The following is a 15,243-nucleotide window of genomic DNA, read 5'->3' as shown; positions in this document are numbered from 1 at the left end:
CCCCCTCTTCCCTGGGGGTGTGAAGGGGGGTTTTCCACGTCTTACGGCTCCGCCACAGGTTACGTTGTGTTCGGTTGCCTTCCTTGCCACCACCGGCAGCAAACTCTATCTGGAAGGTCGAGAGGGGGCTCCCGCACGGGTCCGAGACTTTGTGATTATGGCCGGTCATAAGTCCGAGGGACGGCTGGCCCCCCTCGAAAACGCCTGAATTGGACCCCTGGTCCAGGTATCGGAACTTTTCGCGATGCAAACCTCGGGAAGTTGAGGGTCAGGATTTTCTCACAACGCCTTGTCAATCTCAACTTCGGGTCGGGGCCTGGTTCAAGAAAAATAAGAGAAAAGACTGAATGGAGCCATCGAGGAAAATCTCGCTTCCTAGATACGTCATGTGCAAATGTGGTAGGTAACATTGGAATGTTACGGGAGATGCGACCTCCCTTTTTGTGTCTCTAGCGGGAAGCTTATCCCTGTTTTTGAAGAAGAAAGCGAACAAATGTTTTCCAGACAACGGACGATTCAAGGATAGTGCGCTTTCAACCGCAAACAACAAATAAACAATTAAGGGAGATCAGAGACGTAAAACAATGCTCACAGAGCTAATGCCCCAGGAACACGGGACTAACACTCGGAAATCTACATGAACAGCAGATAGGCGACTTCATGTTGACATCGGATGCAAATGAGGAAGCTGGGAACCTTTTTTCCCCCCAAGCTTGCCAACTTCCTATTCCTCGCGATGACTGAAAGTCGGAAGTCGACCGAACTTCTGGAAGTGTGAAGCCCCAAATATCCCTCGATCGGGGACAGGAGTCTCTCCGTGGCATGGGATCCTCTTCCAAGACTGGGTCAACAGTCGCAATCCAAACCTCTGGGACCTCGCTTCCCACGCGTTGTAGTCAATGTCACCACCCGCGCGCTTGTCCAAGCCCCATCGCGCCGGCTGGACTGCTGTCATGTGCTCGCTAGAAGGCTAGGAGCATCGGCCCCCTGTGCGACGACTTGGCTCATTACCTTGGCTCCGTTATTATTCAGCCAAAGTACCGCCTTATTAAGCTACCAAATCTCCTTCCAGGGCGAGTCATTGACCCGCCTCACCCTTGCAGTCAACTGCCAGTGGCTGAAATATTTCTGGAGTCTGCAGAGGGGGAACCGACGGGGGAGGGACAGACAGGCAGGCACATTGTACGGACTAGAGGAAGAGAATAAAAAAAAACGTGAAACTAGCTCCATCCCGCGTGCCTTGCGTCAAGTTGATACGTCAATTCTTGGGTCGTTAACGGCACTCGCTGGTCCACCCTACAAGATCTGATAACGGGCTTCTCCCCGGATCAGGGAGGCTTTGCAGCACCATTAAGCTTGGCAGCGGGTCGGCGTCCTCTATCTGAGTTTGAACCATCGTTGCTATCCATCCATCATTCTCTCATGACAGGCCCAAAGTCAAGCTTCCGGATTTGGGGGCCTGGGTTGACTCTGACCCGCCTGTCCAAGTTTCCTGGGACGACACCGAGTGCCACCCGACTTTCCGAAAGAATTAAGACAGCCCGTCCGCCAAGACCGACCTTCCCTGGATGCAGCCATTCCTCAGCGTCGGGGGGCATCATGCCCAGAGATTTTGGGTAGTGTAGAGCTCCCACTTGCATCTCAGCATTGGAAACGGGGCCGCCGTCTCCGTTTCTGCGGACGTCGCCTGGTTGCTCACCGACACCCATGGCGCACGTCATGGAGCCCGTTGGGAATACCTCTGGACATGTAGACCTTGGGTAGCAACCGCTTGGCCCGCTCGTCGACGCGACTGCGGATATGAGCAAGGAGGCTCGGAATGATGCCAAGAACAATGCAGTATAGGGGAGGGGGGGAAGCTTAGAGGAAGAACTTGACGTCTAGTGGTATTGTCGTGGCCATGATAAATAGACTCGTAGGGCCGTCCCTTCAGCATGTAATTTGACCTTGATGTTCATCACACACGTGCTCACCGTCATCGCTCATTTACATTCGCTCACTATCTGACAACATGCGTGCTGCTCTCATCTCTGCTCTCGCGGCCGGCGCTGCTGCCACCCGACCGTTCCTCAACGAGCCGGATACCGGTATCGAGCTTGCCCTCGGCGACCTCGCTGTTGGCGCTCTGCCCAAGCTCGACCAGATGGTCGGCCTCCCTGACTTCGAGTATGCTGCTCGCAACTACCTCCCCGTCAAGAACTACACCTACTACCGCAACGGCGCTGCTGGTGAATGGTCTTACCGCAATAACCTCGAGGTCTTTGGCCGCTACCGCCTCCGCCCCCGTACCATGGTTGACATCACCAACATCGAGTCCACCTTCAAGTGAGTCCGAGCTTCCTATTCAGACGAACCCCCTTCGTTTGGTCTTGGCCTTGTTGCAGATCACTAAACTCGCACAGCACCACCATCCTGGGACACAACTTCTCTGCTCCCATCTTCATCAGCCCCGCTGCCCGTGCCGACTACGGTCATCCCGACGCCGAGCTGAACCTGATGAAGGCCGCCGCCGCCCAGAACATCCTCTACATGCCCGCCCTCTACGCCGGCAAGACCATTGAGCAGATCGCTGAGGTCAAGGCCGAGGGTCAGGTCGCCTTCCAGCAGGTGTACCTCACCACCAACGACACCGCCACCCAGGTCCTCTTTGACCGCATCAAGGCCTCCGGCGCCAACGGCATCGTCTACACCGTCGACTCCGCCGCCGATGGCAACCGCCACCGCGCTGCTCGCTTCGCCGTCGGCTCCGCCGATTCGGACTACTCCCTCATCACCTGGGACGAGTACCGCAAGCTGTCCAGCATGACCGACCTCCCCATCATCATCAAGGGCATCATGACTGTCGAGGACGCCGAGGCCGCCATCGAGAACAAGGTCCCCGCCATCGTCCTCTCCAACCACGGCGGTCGCCAGCTGGACGGATCCCCTTCCTCCCTCGAGGTCGCCCTCGAGATCTACGAGAAGGACCCCGAGATCTTCAAGAGGATTGAGGTCTACGCTGATGGTGGTGTCCGCTATGGCGCTGATGTCCTCAAGCTTCTCTCTCTCGGTGTCAAGGCTGTCGGTCTCGGCCGCCCCATCATGTTCTCCAACATTTTCGGCCAGGAGGGTGTTGAGAAGGCCATCAAGATCCTCAAGCACGAGATTGCCATCGACGCCGGCAACCTCGGTGTCCCTGATCTGAAGAAGATTGATGCCAGCTACGTAAGTTGCAATTTTTATCCTTCATGTTCAACAACGAAGAATAAACACTCACAACCTCAAACAGGTCAAGTGGACTCCCAACAACTGGTACTCTTAAGCGCTCAATAGGTGCTAGTTGTGAAGTCAGGATATTGAGGGGGATCTATTCGCTTGATTCGCATGACGTAAATGATACCATATGAGTGCTGTACATACACTTTTCTTTCTAGCTGCATATAGCCTTTGCCTGCGAATTGATACCCCTCAATCAAACAAAAACTTCCTTGTGTTACTACAACAATAGTGCTCAATCTCAATTGGCATGACCCACATGAGCTATGGAAACAATCCCGGTGAAAGGAATTGCCGTTGTCATAGTTCATGAACGAAGTACCGAGTCTCATTAGACTCAAAGGATCAGTCACAATGTAATGTCAGTATAGTCTTCACCCGCTCAAATGGCATATAGCCCCGGGTTCCGGAAGTGCTTCCAGGACTTTGCCTCGAGCGTCATTATCTTTTGCAGCTTCTTCGAGGGGACTTGAAGTCTTATTTACTCCTTCCTTGCCAAGTTTGCCAATTCACCACAAACGACGGAAAGGTTCTCAGCAGTGCGCCATGTGTGTCACAATCTACGTCGTCCGTATCTGCGCCGAGTGCGGCAAGGAGATCAGCCGTCTCAAGCAAAATATCGTCAGCTGCAAAAATGCATCACAATCTGATCCAAAGTGCCCAGAAAAGAAGGTAGAGGATCGAATCTTCAAGAAGCTCTGCGCTTACTGCCACCCTGCCTGCAGTTGCTTTTCAGATGAGTCCTTGAACAAGATCCTTGGCTCGGACTGGGACTTTTCCGCCGCTCACGAATTGGAGGAAGACCACCCTGTTGGCGATTGCGGTGCCACAACTGACGATCTCGATATTGAATGTTACTGTGTGAAAAAAATGCGGCTGTTGGCTATTGAAGAGCGGAAGGTCCACCCTAAGCAGGCTAAGCTTACCAAGAAGTAGTTGAGAGGATTGAAAAGTTGGCTGATCCGGTGTTTTACAATGAAGGATACATTGCAAAAGGTTTATATTTTTGCCAAAATGAATTAAGCTTCAGCGACTTTTCCTCTAAAGAAGTAAAAATTTACCAAATTCACTCTCTCGTTGACGACATTCTTTGCCATATCACTTGTCCCAGTCGAAATGAATGCCGCCGACGATGAGGTACGAAGTCTTTTTCTGACAGCGATCGACTCTTGAATATGATTACGTCACGCAGAGCAGATTACGTCTACTCTACTAATTTATAGAGTTTCATGAGGTCCTCTTATTAGCCTTCATTTAGGTATTTGTAGTCTGAATGCTCGTCGGTGAGCTCCCGGAGAATTACAAGGATGGAATTTTCTAAGTTTGTACTAAGAACTCGTAATTTTCGGTTTATAGTCCCTTCAGTTATTCCAGCCCGCCGTGCTCAAATCAATCTTATCTTCTCTTTATCAAGCTTGCACAAATTAAAGTGAACCGTCTCTTCATATGGCTCGTTCAAAATAGCGAAAGCCACGCAACAATAGCCATCCGTACCACCGATCCAAAACGTCCTTGTTATTGAACTGACTCATGTAATGCAAGCAAGTGCTTCGAGCTTATCTTCTCAAAGGGATCACCAGGTTTTGAGTAGTATTAGGCAAGTAAAGAAAACCGGGTAGGTGGGCATGGATCAATGTTTGCCTACATCGCCGGACCAATCAACTCGCTTGGCTGCAAGTCACAACTATCAGAGCATATTGTTCCGTCTTGAATGTGCACGAGCATCTTTCATCTCATGTGCTACTCGCATAGTTCGGAAGGTTGAACCCCTACTTCCCTGCCATGAATTGAGTTTAGGTACGGGCTTTTATTCTTAACCTTATCTCCTAAAATTAATGGAGTATTGCTTCTCGTTTTACGACGGGAGTAGCACAGCTTTTCATTGATGTACGGCTATTTCATGAGTGCGTGTGCATGATGTGTGAGTGAACTGAAGTCCATCATCGAGTGAGATGGAACTCCCGCCATGAGGCCTTTTGTCAAGGCCCCACAGAGGTCACGCTCAGGTGCAACAGCAACTCAGTAAAGCCATCTGAATACAGGGTGCAGCAAATATGATGAGGATATAGAAAAAAGAGAAGCGTCCACAGACAAATCCGTCTGTAAATGTACTATCGATAAGAGCGAGCACTCTCTCAGCCATGACTTTTTATCTGACAACTCGCGTTGCACTATCTGAGAGGCCGTGTTAAAGCGGGGGGGACTGGGGGGACTGGGGGTTCGCACTGCGCTAGTTAGTAAACATATAAACATGGGTTACGGATCTTCGGACAAACTTTTGATACCGAAGGCCAGAAACTCTGTAACGGAGCAAATGAAAATGAGGCGGCACCATTGCCGAAAACGTTCCACGTCAGACCTCGTTTCCGAACACGTGTAGAGTCCCTTCTCCTCAACTGCGCCGGCTTATACCTTCGGGCCCGCTAGGAATCTCCGCCCGTCTCTCCTAGGTAAACATGGCCACCTTCCTACCTGGAGCCTCCGGAGCCTCCGGGCCGGACTCCATGTCTCCCGACAGTGACCAACCGAGCAGCGCTCGGCGTCTCATTGCTTGCATAGCATGCTCGAAGCGGAAAATCAAGTGCAGCCGGGTGTTTCCTTGTGCAAACTGCATTAGGGTACGTCCTGTTTCCTCGGGTCACTCCGCGCGTAGGGGGGCTCAAGGCTGATGAACTACCAGACTTCTACCGAATGTATCCCCGGGACACCGGCTCCTCCGCGAGGCAGGAAACCTTACAATCAGGCACTGAAATCACGCCTGGCCCGGTGTGAGCAGCTTCTCAGCGGTCAAACTTTAGCCTCGATTGCCTCCCCGACCACAGTCACCACGCCCAAGAAGTCGCAATCTCGAAGTCCTGTGGACCCATCCCCAGTCTCCAAATGGACCCCGGAAGGGAAGCTGATAGAAGACCAGAATGGCAAGGTCGCTTTCATGGACAACTACCTCCTGGGGCTGGTGAACGAAGAGGTACGTCATTCTCACCACACTATCGTATGCCATCAGCCACTGACCCAGAATCTGACAGCTTCGAGCCATGGGTGAACTGATCAACCTGGATGAAAATGAACGCAACAGTCCGCTTGAGAGCGTGCCTTCAGACCCCAACGCAGATCTCCTGCTGGGAGATGATGCCGCCGACGCTTCGCTTTTCCAATCTTGGCCGGGTGCCGCGCTTGTCTTCAAGCTGTGGCAGACCTTTCTTGACAGAGTGAACCCCTTTACAAAGGTGATCCATGTTCACAGCGTCCAGCGATACGTCGTGGAAGCTACCAACGGCACTCAAGGTCTGCCACAAAACATGGTGGCACTTCTGCTGTCGATCTTCCTGATGGCGGTTGTTGCAATGACTGAAGAGGAATGCTTCATTGCGATGAAGAAGTCCAAAGGAGCTGCCGTGTCATCGTTCTCTGTTGGAATCCGCCAAACGATGCGACGTCTTGACTTTATGCGGACCAACGACCTTGTCATACTTCAAGCCCTTTGTCTGTACTTGGTAAGTTTGAGAACTATGATCCTGTACCCCAAACAGCTGACTTGATAAGCTGACATGATCAACAGTATTCCTTGCAAGACCGATACGACCGCCACAGCTCGTGGGTCTTCAGTGGCACCGTCATACGGATTGCTCAAAAGATGGGTCTCCACCGGGACGGAGACAAGCTTGGCCTCAAGCCCTTTGAGTCGGAGATGAGGCGCAGAGTCTGGTGGCAGCTGGTATCACTCGACGCAAAGTTCGCCCTCTTCTCCGGCTTTGGTCACTCGTTGCTCCCTCGTGATTGGGACGCCAGAGAGCCGAGCAACCTAAACGACGCGGACATCTTTCCGGCCGCTACGCAACCAACACCGGACCGCGACGGCCCGTCCGAGATGATTCTCTGTATGATCCAGCACAAGATTACAAAGTTCCTTGTGGAAACGCCCGGTCTCGAGCCCGTGAAAATGATGGGCGAGATGAACGAATCAATTGGAGCTTCCCCGGTGGCCGGCGGGACGAGAGAACAGCAGATGAGCTACTATGTGACTCACTTTGAGCTATTAGAGAAAAGTCTCCAGCACCTTTTGGACAATCGTTGCAACCCCCATGCAGGGCAGGTTCACGTCATGGCGCAGGGGCTGATAGCGGCTCTCATCAAGCAGAAAACAAACTTGATCAAGAGCATCAGCGTCGGACCCAAACCCGGTCTAGAGGACCAGAGTGAAGCAGACGATGCTTTCAAGTGGGCGGTGTCAATGCTCGATCATACAGCGTTTCTATACGCGGCTTCGGAGAACAATGGGTTCAGCTGGTTCGCTGATTACAACTTCCAGTACGAAGTACTGCTTTACGTCGTGGTGTTACTGGGACAAAGACTCGAGGGTCCCGACGTACAGCGGGCTTGGGAAAATGTTGAAATCTTTTACCGGTTCCGGTTCGGGATCTACAACGTTACCGAGAAGTCGTGCGCGACGCTGGCGCATTTCGTGCTGCGGGCGTGGTCGAAGAGGGCGGATCTGCTGACCAGATCCGGTTTCCCGCCAGAGACTCCCGAGTATATCATCAAGCTGCGAGCCCGGGTCGACAACGTCTTGGCAGGCGGTGAGAATACGCAGGGCGCGTTGAACCTCCAGGGTACCACGCCGGTCGACACCGAGATGTGTGCGCAGGCGTTGCCGTCGAGAGGAGTGCCGCCTTTTGCATATATTGGCATCGGTCGGGATCATTTTGCCAATCATGAGACCTATGACTGGTCGTTCTTGGAAGCCATGGCAGGCAGGGAGAATGAAGAGCGGCCGAGAGGTTCAGGTTTTCCGAGTACCCTGTGAGGAGGCTTTTGAATGGACTCGGGGGCAAAATGTTACTTTTGGTTTTCATTCATCGTGCGGGCTGGTTCAAATAGTCCGTACTAGTCAATGCCGTTGGAATATGCCAGTATACGCGGCTGGAACACTCAAATGATCCAGCAGATTTTTTTGGTCGCGCATTTCTTTATCATATAGTTTAGCTAGTCTTCTTGCCTTCAACTTCGAGTAGAGCCACACCGACTTTGATAGAACGCTGGTGCAAATGGCCATCACTACGTCCTTGCATCTAAACTACGGACGAAATTTCCTGTATTTCATTACAATCGCATACGGCATCCAGGAAGACGGAATACTGGCCGTTTGGCATGCGTCTTCCATCAAGCAGTTGGAAAAGCTGTCACATACTGGTGGAATACAGCTGCTTGTGGGAGCAGCGCTTCTTGCTAGTCAAGTCTGGCATCTGCTCAACGAGCAGACGCCGAACATGGACTAATGTTCCTTGTTTCAGGTTCCTATTTGGTTTATCGCCAAGTCTATACACAATGCGTAGTTCCATGAATTGGCCGAATTCTCCGGTCCAGCCTATGCCGCCTGCTCAGGTATTCCCTACATGGCGGTGCAAACAAGAGGAGCGATGCGCCGATGCTCCTCTGGCTCAGCTTTCGATGCGCCAAGTATGGAGAGTTATGTGGATTGAGGGGGCGAAACTGAGCATCATCAACGGCCAGGCTAAGAGGGACATCTACGCCTTGTTCGTGGTCGCTGGCTGCGAGACCACGGCAACCGTCACGTACTTGCTGCTTCGGAACTCAGACAACCTGGCTCGCCTTGTCAACGAGATCCGCGAAGTCGAGATCCGCGAAGTCGAGATCCGCGAAGTGAGGTCGGAAGATGACTTAGACACCCAGCGACTTTCTGCGTTGCCGAACAAGACGGCTGTTCTCAATGAGGCACGGCGTTGGTTACCCGTGGTCCCGGTTGGTGTCTGGAGATAAGTTCCCCAGGGGGTCAGTGCCATTGCAGGAAATTGGATTCCGGAGAAGGTGAGAGGTCTCTCATTGACAACCCTCGCGTTCTATTATCACTAGCTTTCCTACCTTACGAAGATTCGCATCTTATTGCGCAGTCTTCTGCGAACCGCGGGTCTATTGCAGACTCGAGGGGAAGATGACAGTAATTCATCCTAGGAATCGTGCGGCCGTCGTGGAAGTCATGCAGAGATTCAGAAAGTTGGAGATGTTCTTCGTCCTTTCGCGTTCAATTAGAAGCATCGCAATCAATGTGAAGTGGTGAGTAGTTAGGAATGATAGCCGTGCACCTCTAGTAAGGTAAATGTAGGAATCGGACCACCGGCTCGGGAACGACTCGACTACGTCATGGTATTTCCTGTTTAGGTCATCAATCCAACATCAATTTCGCCGTTGCACACGGAGCAAACCCCAACGAACCCGCCCCATGATCACCTCATTCTCGAATCTCTGTTACGAAACCTCGAGCCCAGCGACATTCCCATGGCCATCCAAGACACTTCGACGAAATCACCGCTGACGATCAAAGTCGGCGATCGGACCGGATGGTTGGAAGCACTGAAGGCCCAGCGGCCCGTCCTTGTCCACCTCAACGCCGACACCACATGGCTCATCCAACTACCATATCCGCCCTCAACTTCTCCGCCACCAGGCCGGAAGCGCTTCAACATCCTCATAGACCCGTGGCTGCAGGGCCCCCAATCCGACGTCGCGTCATGGTTCTCCACGCAGTGGCATGTGGTCGAACCCAGCGTGAAAACTATGGACCAGCTCAACTCGATTCTTGCCGGTTTTGAAGATGGTTCGGACCAGCCAAAGACCACAGATAAGTCCTACATTGACGTCGTCACCATATCCCACGAGTTCACCGATCATTGCCACCAGGCAACTCTAGAAGAACTCCCCAAGTCCACGCCAGTGTTTGCCACGGACAAAGCAGCTGAGCTGATCCGGTCATGGAGTCATTTTTCCTCCGTCACCACCACTCCTGGGTTCTCGTCGGCAACCAAAGATTGGAAGTCTGAACTCAGCATTTCCAACCTCCCGCCATGGGTGGGCATTGGACGCGTCATCACAGCAGGAAACGCCTTGTACTATCACTCAGCAATCATAATCGCCTTTGACTTGGGCAATCCAGAGACCATACTATACTCTCCTCACGGTATAAAAGCATCAGACTTGGAGTGCATTCGCAACTCTGGATTCTCGACGCTGGCTCTACTGCATGGCCTTCACGACGTCCGTATTTGGATGACGAAGCAGCTAAACTTGGGAGCCCTGAATGGCATTCAGGCTGTGGCCGAGACGGAAGCTCGGTACTGGGTTGCGACACACGACGAGGCAAAGAAGGGCGGTGGGCTCATCGCCCCTTTGCTTTTACGCACACAGTACACGCTCAAACAGGCTGTCGAGGCCGAGGAGGCGAGGATGAAGGGAAGAGTGCCAGAGTATGACTTTGTTGAGCTTGGTTCGGGGGACGGATTGGTTCTGCAATAGCTGATGTGGGCAGCGAAGTGGAAGTCCTGCACTTTCCAGAAGGGATTGTTGCCAGCTACTCGGCTTGAACCAATTTTGGGAAGCAAGTCATAAGTGGGTGGCCTAGACCTGAACCATGGAGTTTTTGTATGGTCCAGACCCAAGATGTGTTGTTTCCTTACTGTATTGCAAGTCGAATGATACCATGGCCACAGCTCAAGACGGACTATCGTACCCAAATTCCAACAAGCTATTTTGTGGAATATGTAGCGCCTTTTCAAATGTAGTAAATGCCTGACAACCTCTCGGGGGTTTGACAAGTAATCAACCCGGCCTCACGGCAGAGGCGACGAGGTGAAAGCGAATTCGACTACGTTACCTTAGCTACAGGTTGCAGACAGAATCCTGTTGGTGAGCCTTGGCAGTTCCACTATGGCTGCCAAATCGCTCAGCTTGGAAGGCATTCCCAGTTGCGCTGTAGGCTGTGTCACTTCACAAAAGCGCCCAGGAATTACATGACTGACGATCATTCATCCCAGATCACTTGCATGGTGAAAGCCCTTCCCTCAACGACCTGTTCTCCTACAGGCTAAGCATGCCTTTGCATCGATCCCCAGTTTAGCGACGTGCTACAACATTGTGTCCAATCAACGGGCACGATCCAAGAGAGTCGCAGTGAGTCAGCGAGGTATGAATCTTGTTAACAACACAATCAGCTGACAGTATGGCAGTCGTTACCAAATGCACCTCGGTTAAACTGCGGATTCTTGTACAGTGACCAGGCTACTACAGTAGAGTTGTCACTACCATCGACATTGTCTTTCTAATGATGACGATCAGTCGGTTCCCCTCGTTGAGATGTTGTCAAAAATGTTGTGAGGTGCATGTGATGCCACTCAGTGATGGTACGCAAAGTCACATATAGGTTTCTCGTGGACCACTGATCAAGTTCTCTCGCTCGTAAGAGTCTTAAGAGGAGTACAGGGATGGTTGCGGGCTGCTGGGTTGTAAGAAGTGCTCGCGATATGACCCGGCGCCCAGCTGTGTGCCTTACCAATCCATTTCACATGTTGGGCAGAACCAATTGGCCAATCAATATGTCGAATTGAAAATTCATCAACTTGAAATATCAACTCACATGTGTTAGAATTCGTCTGGTCAGGGATGTGGGAGTCATCCCAAAGCCATGCTGCAGTAGCGGCCGGGATGGGATTATGCAGCGAACCCAATTGATCGCCGACAGCCCCGTATCGTGACTCAACCAACTCTGTGGGTTTGTCTTGCCAGCGGGTTGCCGAATGAGACGAACGCAACAAGAGCGTACTTGGCAGTAATCGAGACTGGCTTCCAGTTTCACCAGCTCATCCAGTGTGAATCATCATCCATGATTTACACCATCCACGAGGACTCTCATCTTGTTTCCACGTCTTCAGAACCAAGGTGCTTGGGCGGGAATCCTTGCTGATGACTCCCCTGTGCCTCGGCTAACCGCTGCCAACAGAGGGCACGAATCCCCTTGCCATTGGCGGGTCCTCGCTGTCAGTCCATGTCTCGGGAAAGTCTCCAAGTAGGGCAGGCAATCAAGAGGCCCAAGATCTCGTCCAGACCAATAGGTGAACCAGAGAAAAGGCAATCGTGTACGGAAGATGAGATCGGGTCGAGTCGAAGCCCTACGCAATATCCCGCGCCGTGTAGCCTGTCAGCCTGCCAGGTAACACAGCACGCGCTACGCCCTCATCATGGCCAAGAATGACTCACTCCTCATCAGCCACTGGGTCCCCAATCAGCGGCCTTTCCAACCCACCCTTAGGACCCTTGAACATCCCCGAACTGGACTAACGCTAAGCTTTCGGGAGCGTTCTCACGGCATGCTACAGGGGTGAATGGTGGCGCCTACGCGTTACAGCCTACGCCAGGCCCAACTCACTTATGGGGGCCAACACCATCAACACGTTGCCAGCGACCTGTCCAAATACATTATATTTGATCTCTGCTGTTCGCCGATGTTCCATCTGTTTCATCACGAACCCATCAACTTTGACAAGCTTCAAGCCACAGCGCGCGCCCTTGCGAAAGCCACCTCGCCGGCCACTCACCTAAACTCTCTTCACGCCCTTCCCTAGACACGCTTCCTTCCCGGTCCCTCACTTACACCACCTCACGCACAGCCGGACACAACCCGCGTATAAAAGCCAAGCATCTGCCCAGCATGGGTCTAAGACTTCACAACAGCAGCGATGCCCTAGATCTTGATCTCACCCAGCGGTACCTGTCCCCCGGCCCCCCGCAGGTCAACAGGCCGCAGCCCCGCGCCCACTACAACGGCGCCTACTTCCACGCCGACGGCTCCATCGCCCTGAACCGGGAGCTCGCCGGCCTCAAACTCCCTCTCCTCGACCTCATTCTCACCGCAAACCACCAGAAACGGGCCCGCCGGCAACGGCAGACCTCTCGGCGCCAGACGCATCGCTCAACACGGCAATGGCGCACTGACGAGGCGGCCGAGGGCCGCACCCTGGCCTCGAGCGGCCACAGACTCCCCGGCGAGCAGCACCGTCGAACGCCGTCCTTGGAGAGGGAGGAAGCTTTCCGGGACCCGCGTACAACAAAGTCCCGGCTCCACCCCGACGATGCGCCCGATGTTGCACAGCTGTATCGGATGGGGCTTCTCTATGACGATGAGCACCTCCGCGGTTCTGCTTTCGGTCTGGATCTCATTGACCACCTCTCGGAGCCAGAGTACACCACGCGCCCTGCCAAGCGGGCGCGCAAGTCCAAACCTCGGCAGCCGGCCTCGTACGACGACGATGTGCAACTCGCTCTTGACCTCTCCCTCGCTGAACTCGGCCGCGACGAGTCTTTTGCGCAATTCCTCTGCTCCCCGGATCTAGACGAATTGCCCTCGGGTGACGAGTCTGACGGTAGCACGTATAGCGCACGACTCGCGCCCCTGCAATTTGTCTCTGAACTCGTGCAGTCGCCAGAGTACTTTAGCGACAACACGTTGCCCGAACTCACGACGGATTCCGATTCTGATTCTTCTGCTTCTTACAACTTTTCTTCTGACGAAGACGATTCTACTGGCGCGGAACCTGGGAAACGTTTGAACGCAACAACAGAGCATGATGGAACGAACCAGGAGTTTGACCGCGCCCCCTGGATGGTGCCAGGTGACGGCTCGTAGCAAGTCCCCAAGGATCCCCGCGTGCCACTCGGATCTTGACTGCGATTCTTTCGGCGAGGCGCGCGCAGGCGCGCAGGCGCCGCCGCCGAAGTGGACTGGTCCTCATTAGCCCGGCAGCTCCGGAGGTCGGCGTACGTGGTTCGTTTCCGGGTCTTTGTATTGTGTTGCATTTCAGGAGTTCCGGCATGGCGGCTGGGTGCTCGTGCGTAAATGACACTGAGCTCGCCGTCTTTGATTTTCCAATGTTGTGTGCAATTCCCTCCATAGTGTGGTGTTCAGCCGCACATCGGCTAAATGGCTTTGGATAAACACCATTTCACTTCCTTGTGGGGCGATTCTCCCCCCATCGATAGTGTAAAAATGTATATTCGTTGATAGATTTCTCATAATAACTTTGATCTGATTAAAATCTACTGCCCCAATATGTTATTAAAGGCGCGCGTCGTTCGTGGATTTGCCAACGCAAAAGCTTTTGCGGATTGGAAGGAAGCCAGGTGAGAGGATAGACCACGAAGATTACTCAATCAAATTGACTGTGAGTCTTACTAGTCAGATAATAGGAGACATGTAGTGAAAATCAAAGTGATCATTTGTGTACGGAATAGTATGGTACGAAGCATAAATGCATTTTTGGTTTTCGAATGTAGCTAGCCTTTCAACGTGACGGACATGATGGTTGTGCACATATACCACCATCAATGCCCAATCTTGATAGCTTTTTCTTAGAAGAGAATTAATCACCAACGCAAGTGTAAGTCGATGGTGTTGGTCCCCGAATCCGGGTTCGACCTCAAAAATCGTTCAGCCATCCTCTACGACTCCGGCAGTGAGCCATGCACGGCTACGACCATTATAAATACCAGCAAGCCAATTACCGTTATTTTCAAGCATTCTAAAGAGACCAAGAATCGATACGTCAGGCTATCTGCTCTAACAATCTCACAACGGGCAATCCTTACGGCGTCGGAGAGGCTAACTGACACGAAATGATAGACTACTAGGGTTAGCACTGACGAAGCTATGCGGGAGGGCAAGATCAAGTTACAGAATGGTGACAATCGTGGCGCATACGTCGAGTTCCTTGTGGCCGACTTTAGCAGGATGGAACAGGAAGATCTGTCTTGAACGGAGCGGACAACGAACTGCTCGAGGTGGAGACCGAAGAACTCGATGACATTGTTATGAAAGCACTCGCCTGGGCTAAGGTTACTAACGACCACAAATGTAAAGTCTACTGGATTTGCCAACTTTCAAACAAGTATTTCAAACACATTAACAAGCTCACTTAGTGACGCGCTATTACCTACCAATTTGTGAGCACCATATCAGATACTTGCACGTAGCGTCCAAACTAGGCAGTTACGAAGAATTGATGAAGACATCAGCTCTTTACCAGTCACTGCCCTTGAGGTTTGACCGGAACTTTGAGAATATCAGGGTTTATCTCTGCATAAGGTAATTACTGTACCTTCCACCCTAAGACAGGTTGGTATCAAATCTTCCTGGGACAAAATGAC

General features: G+C 52.4%; 7 protein-coding genes across 7 annotated transcripts; all 7 read left to right on the top strand.

Moving 5' to 3' along the window:
• Positions 1–982: 982 nt before the first annotated feature.
• On the top strand, positions 983–1,309 carry CORC01_12228 (uncharacterized protein; the record flags this gene model as incomplete). The annotated part of the gene is made up of 1 exon (XM_022623849.1): positions 983–1,309. A coding segment is annotated over one exon (327 nt), but the record flags the coding sequence as incomplete, so codon positions are not given.
• A 702-nt stretch (positions 1,310–2,011) lies between these two features.
• CORC01_12227 (FMN-dependent dehydrogenase) lies at positions 2,012–3,301 on the top strand (the record flags this gene model as incomplete). The annotated part of the gene is made up of 3 exons (XM_022623848.1): positions 2,012–2,325; positions 2,403–3,204; positions 3,269–3,301. 3 exons carry the CDS (start codon positions 2,012–2,014, stop codon positions 3,299–3,301), a joined length of 1,149 nt encoding a protein of 382 aa, XP_022469678.1.
• Positions 3,302–3,801: 500 nt separating this feature from the next.
• On the top strand, positions 3,802–4,191 carry CORC01_12226 (uncharacterized protein; the record flags this gene model as incomplete). The annotated part of the gene is made up of 1 exon (XM_022623847.1): positions 3,802–4,191. The coding sequence occupies one exon, from the start codon at positions 3,802–3,804 to the stop codon at positions 4,189–4,191; it is 390 nt and encodes a 129-aa protein (XP_022469677.1).
• Positions 4,192–5,711: 1,520 nt separating this feature from the next.
• On the top strand, positions 5,712–8,059 carry CORC01_12225 (fungal specific transcription factor domain-containing protein; the record flags this gene model as incomplete). The annotated part of the gene is made up of 4 exons (XM_022623846.1): positions 5,712–5,873; positions 5,936–6,223; positions 6,282–6,749; positions 6,815–8,059. 4 exons carry the CDS (start codon positions 5,712–5,714, stop codon positions 8,057–8,059), a joined length of 2,163 nt encoding a protein of 720 aa, XP_022469676.1.
• A 563-nt stretch (positions 8,060–8,622) lies between these two features.
• Positions 8,623–10,563, top strand: CORC01_12224 (uncharacterized protein; the record flags this gene model as incomplete). Its single annotated transcript, XM_022623845.1, has 2 exons — positions 8,623–9,015; positions 9,433–10,563. 2 exons carry the CDS (start codon positions 8,623–8,625, stop codon positions 10,561–10,563), a joined length of 1,524 nt encoding a protein of 507 aa, XP_022469675.1.
• A 2,188-nt stretch (positions 10,564–12,751) lies between these two features.
• Positions 12,752–13,726, top strand: CORC01_12223 (uncharacterized protein; the record flags this gene model as incomplete). Its single annotated transcript, XM_022623844.1, has 1 exon — positions 12,752–13,726. One exon carries the CDS (start codon positions 12,752–12,754, stop codon positions 13,724–13,726), a length of 975 nt encoding a protein of 324 aa, XP_022469674.1.
• A 759-nt stretch (positions 13,727–14,485) lies between these two features.
• On the top strand, positions 14,486–14,851 carry CORC01_12222 (uncharacterized protein; the record flags this gene model as incomplete). Its single annotated transcript, XM_022623843.1, has 2 exons — positions 14,486–14,641; positions 14,720–14,851. The coding sequence occupies 2 exons, from the start codon at positions 14,486–14,488 to the stop codon at positions 14,849–14,851; spliced, it is 288 nt and encodes a 95-aa protein (XP_022469673.1).
• Positions 14,852–15,243: the final 392 nt, after the last annotated feature.

The sequence above is a fragment of the Colletotrichum orchidophilum genome (genome assembly GCF_001831195.1).
Source record: "Colletotrichum orchidophilum strain IMI 309357 chromosome Unknown Scaffold_146.1, whole genome shotgun sequence".
In the NCBI taxonomy this organism is placed as follows: Eukaryota; Fungi; Ascomycota; class Sordariomycetes; order Glomerellales; family Glomerellaceae; genus Colletotrichum; species Colletotrichum orchidophilum.
The sequence above is the reverse complement of the archived record's forward strand: the minus strand, read 5'-3'. Positions and strand labels throughout refer to the sequence as shown.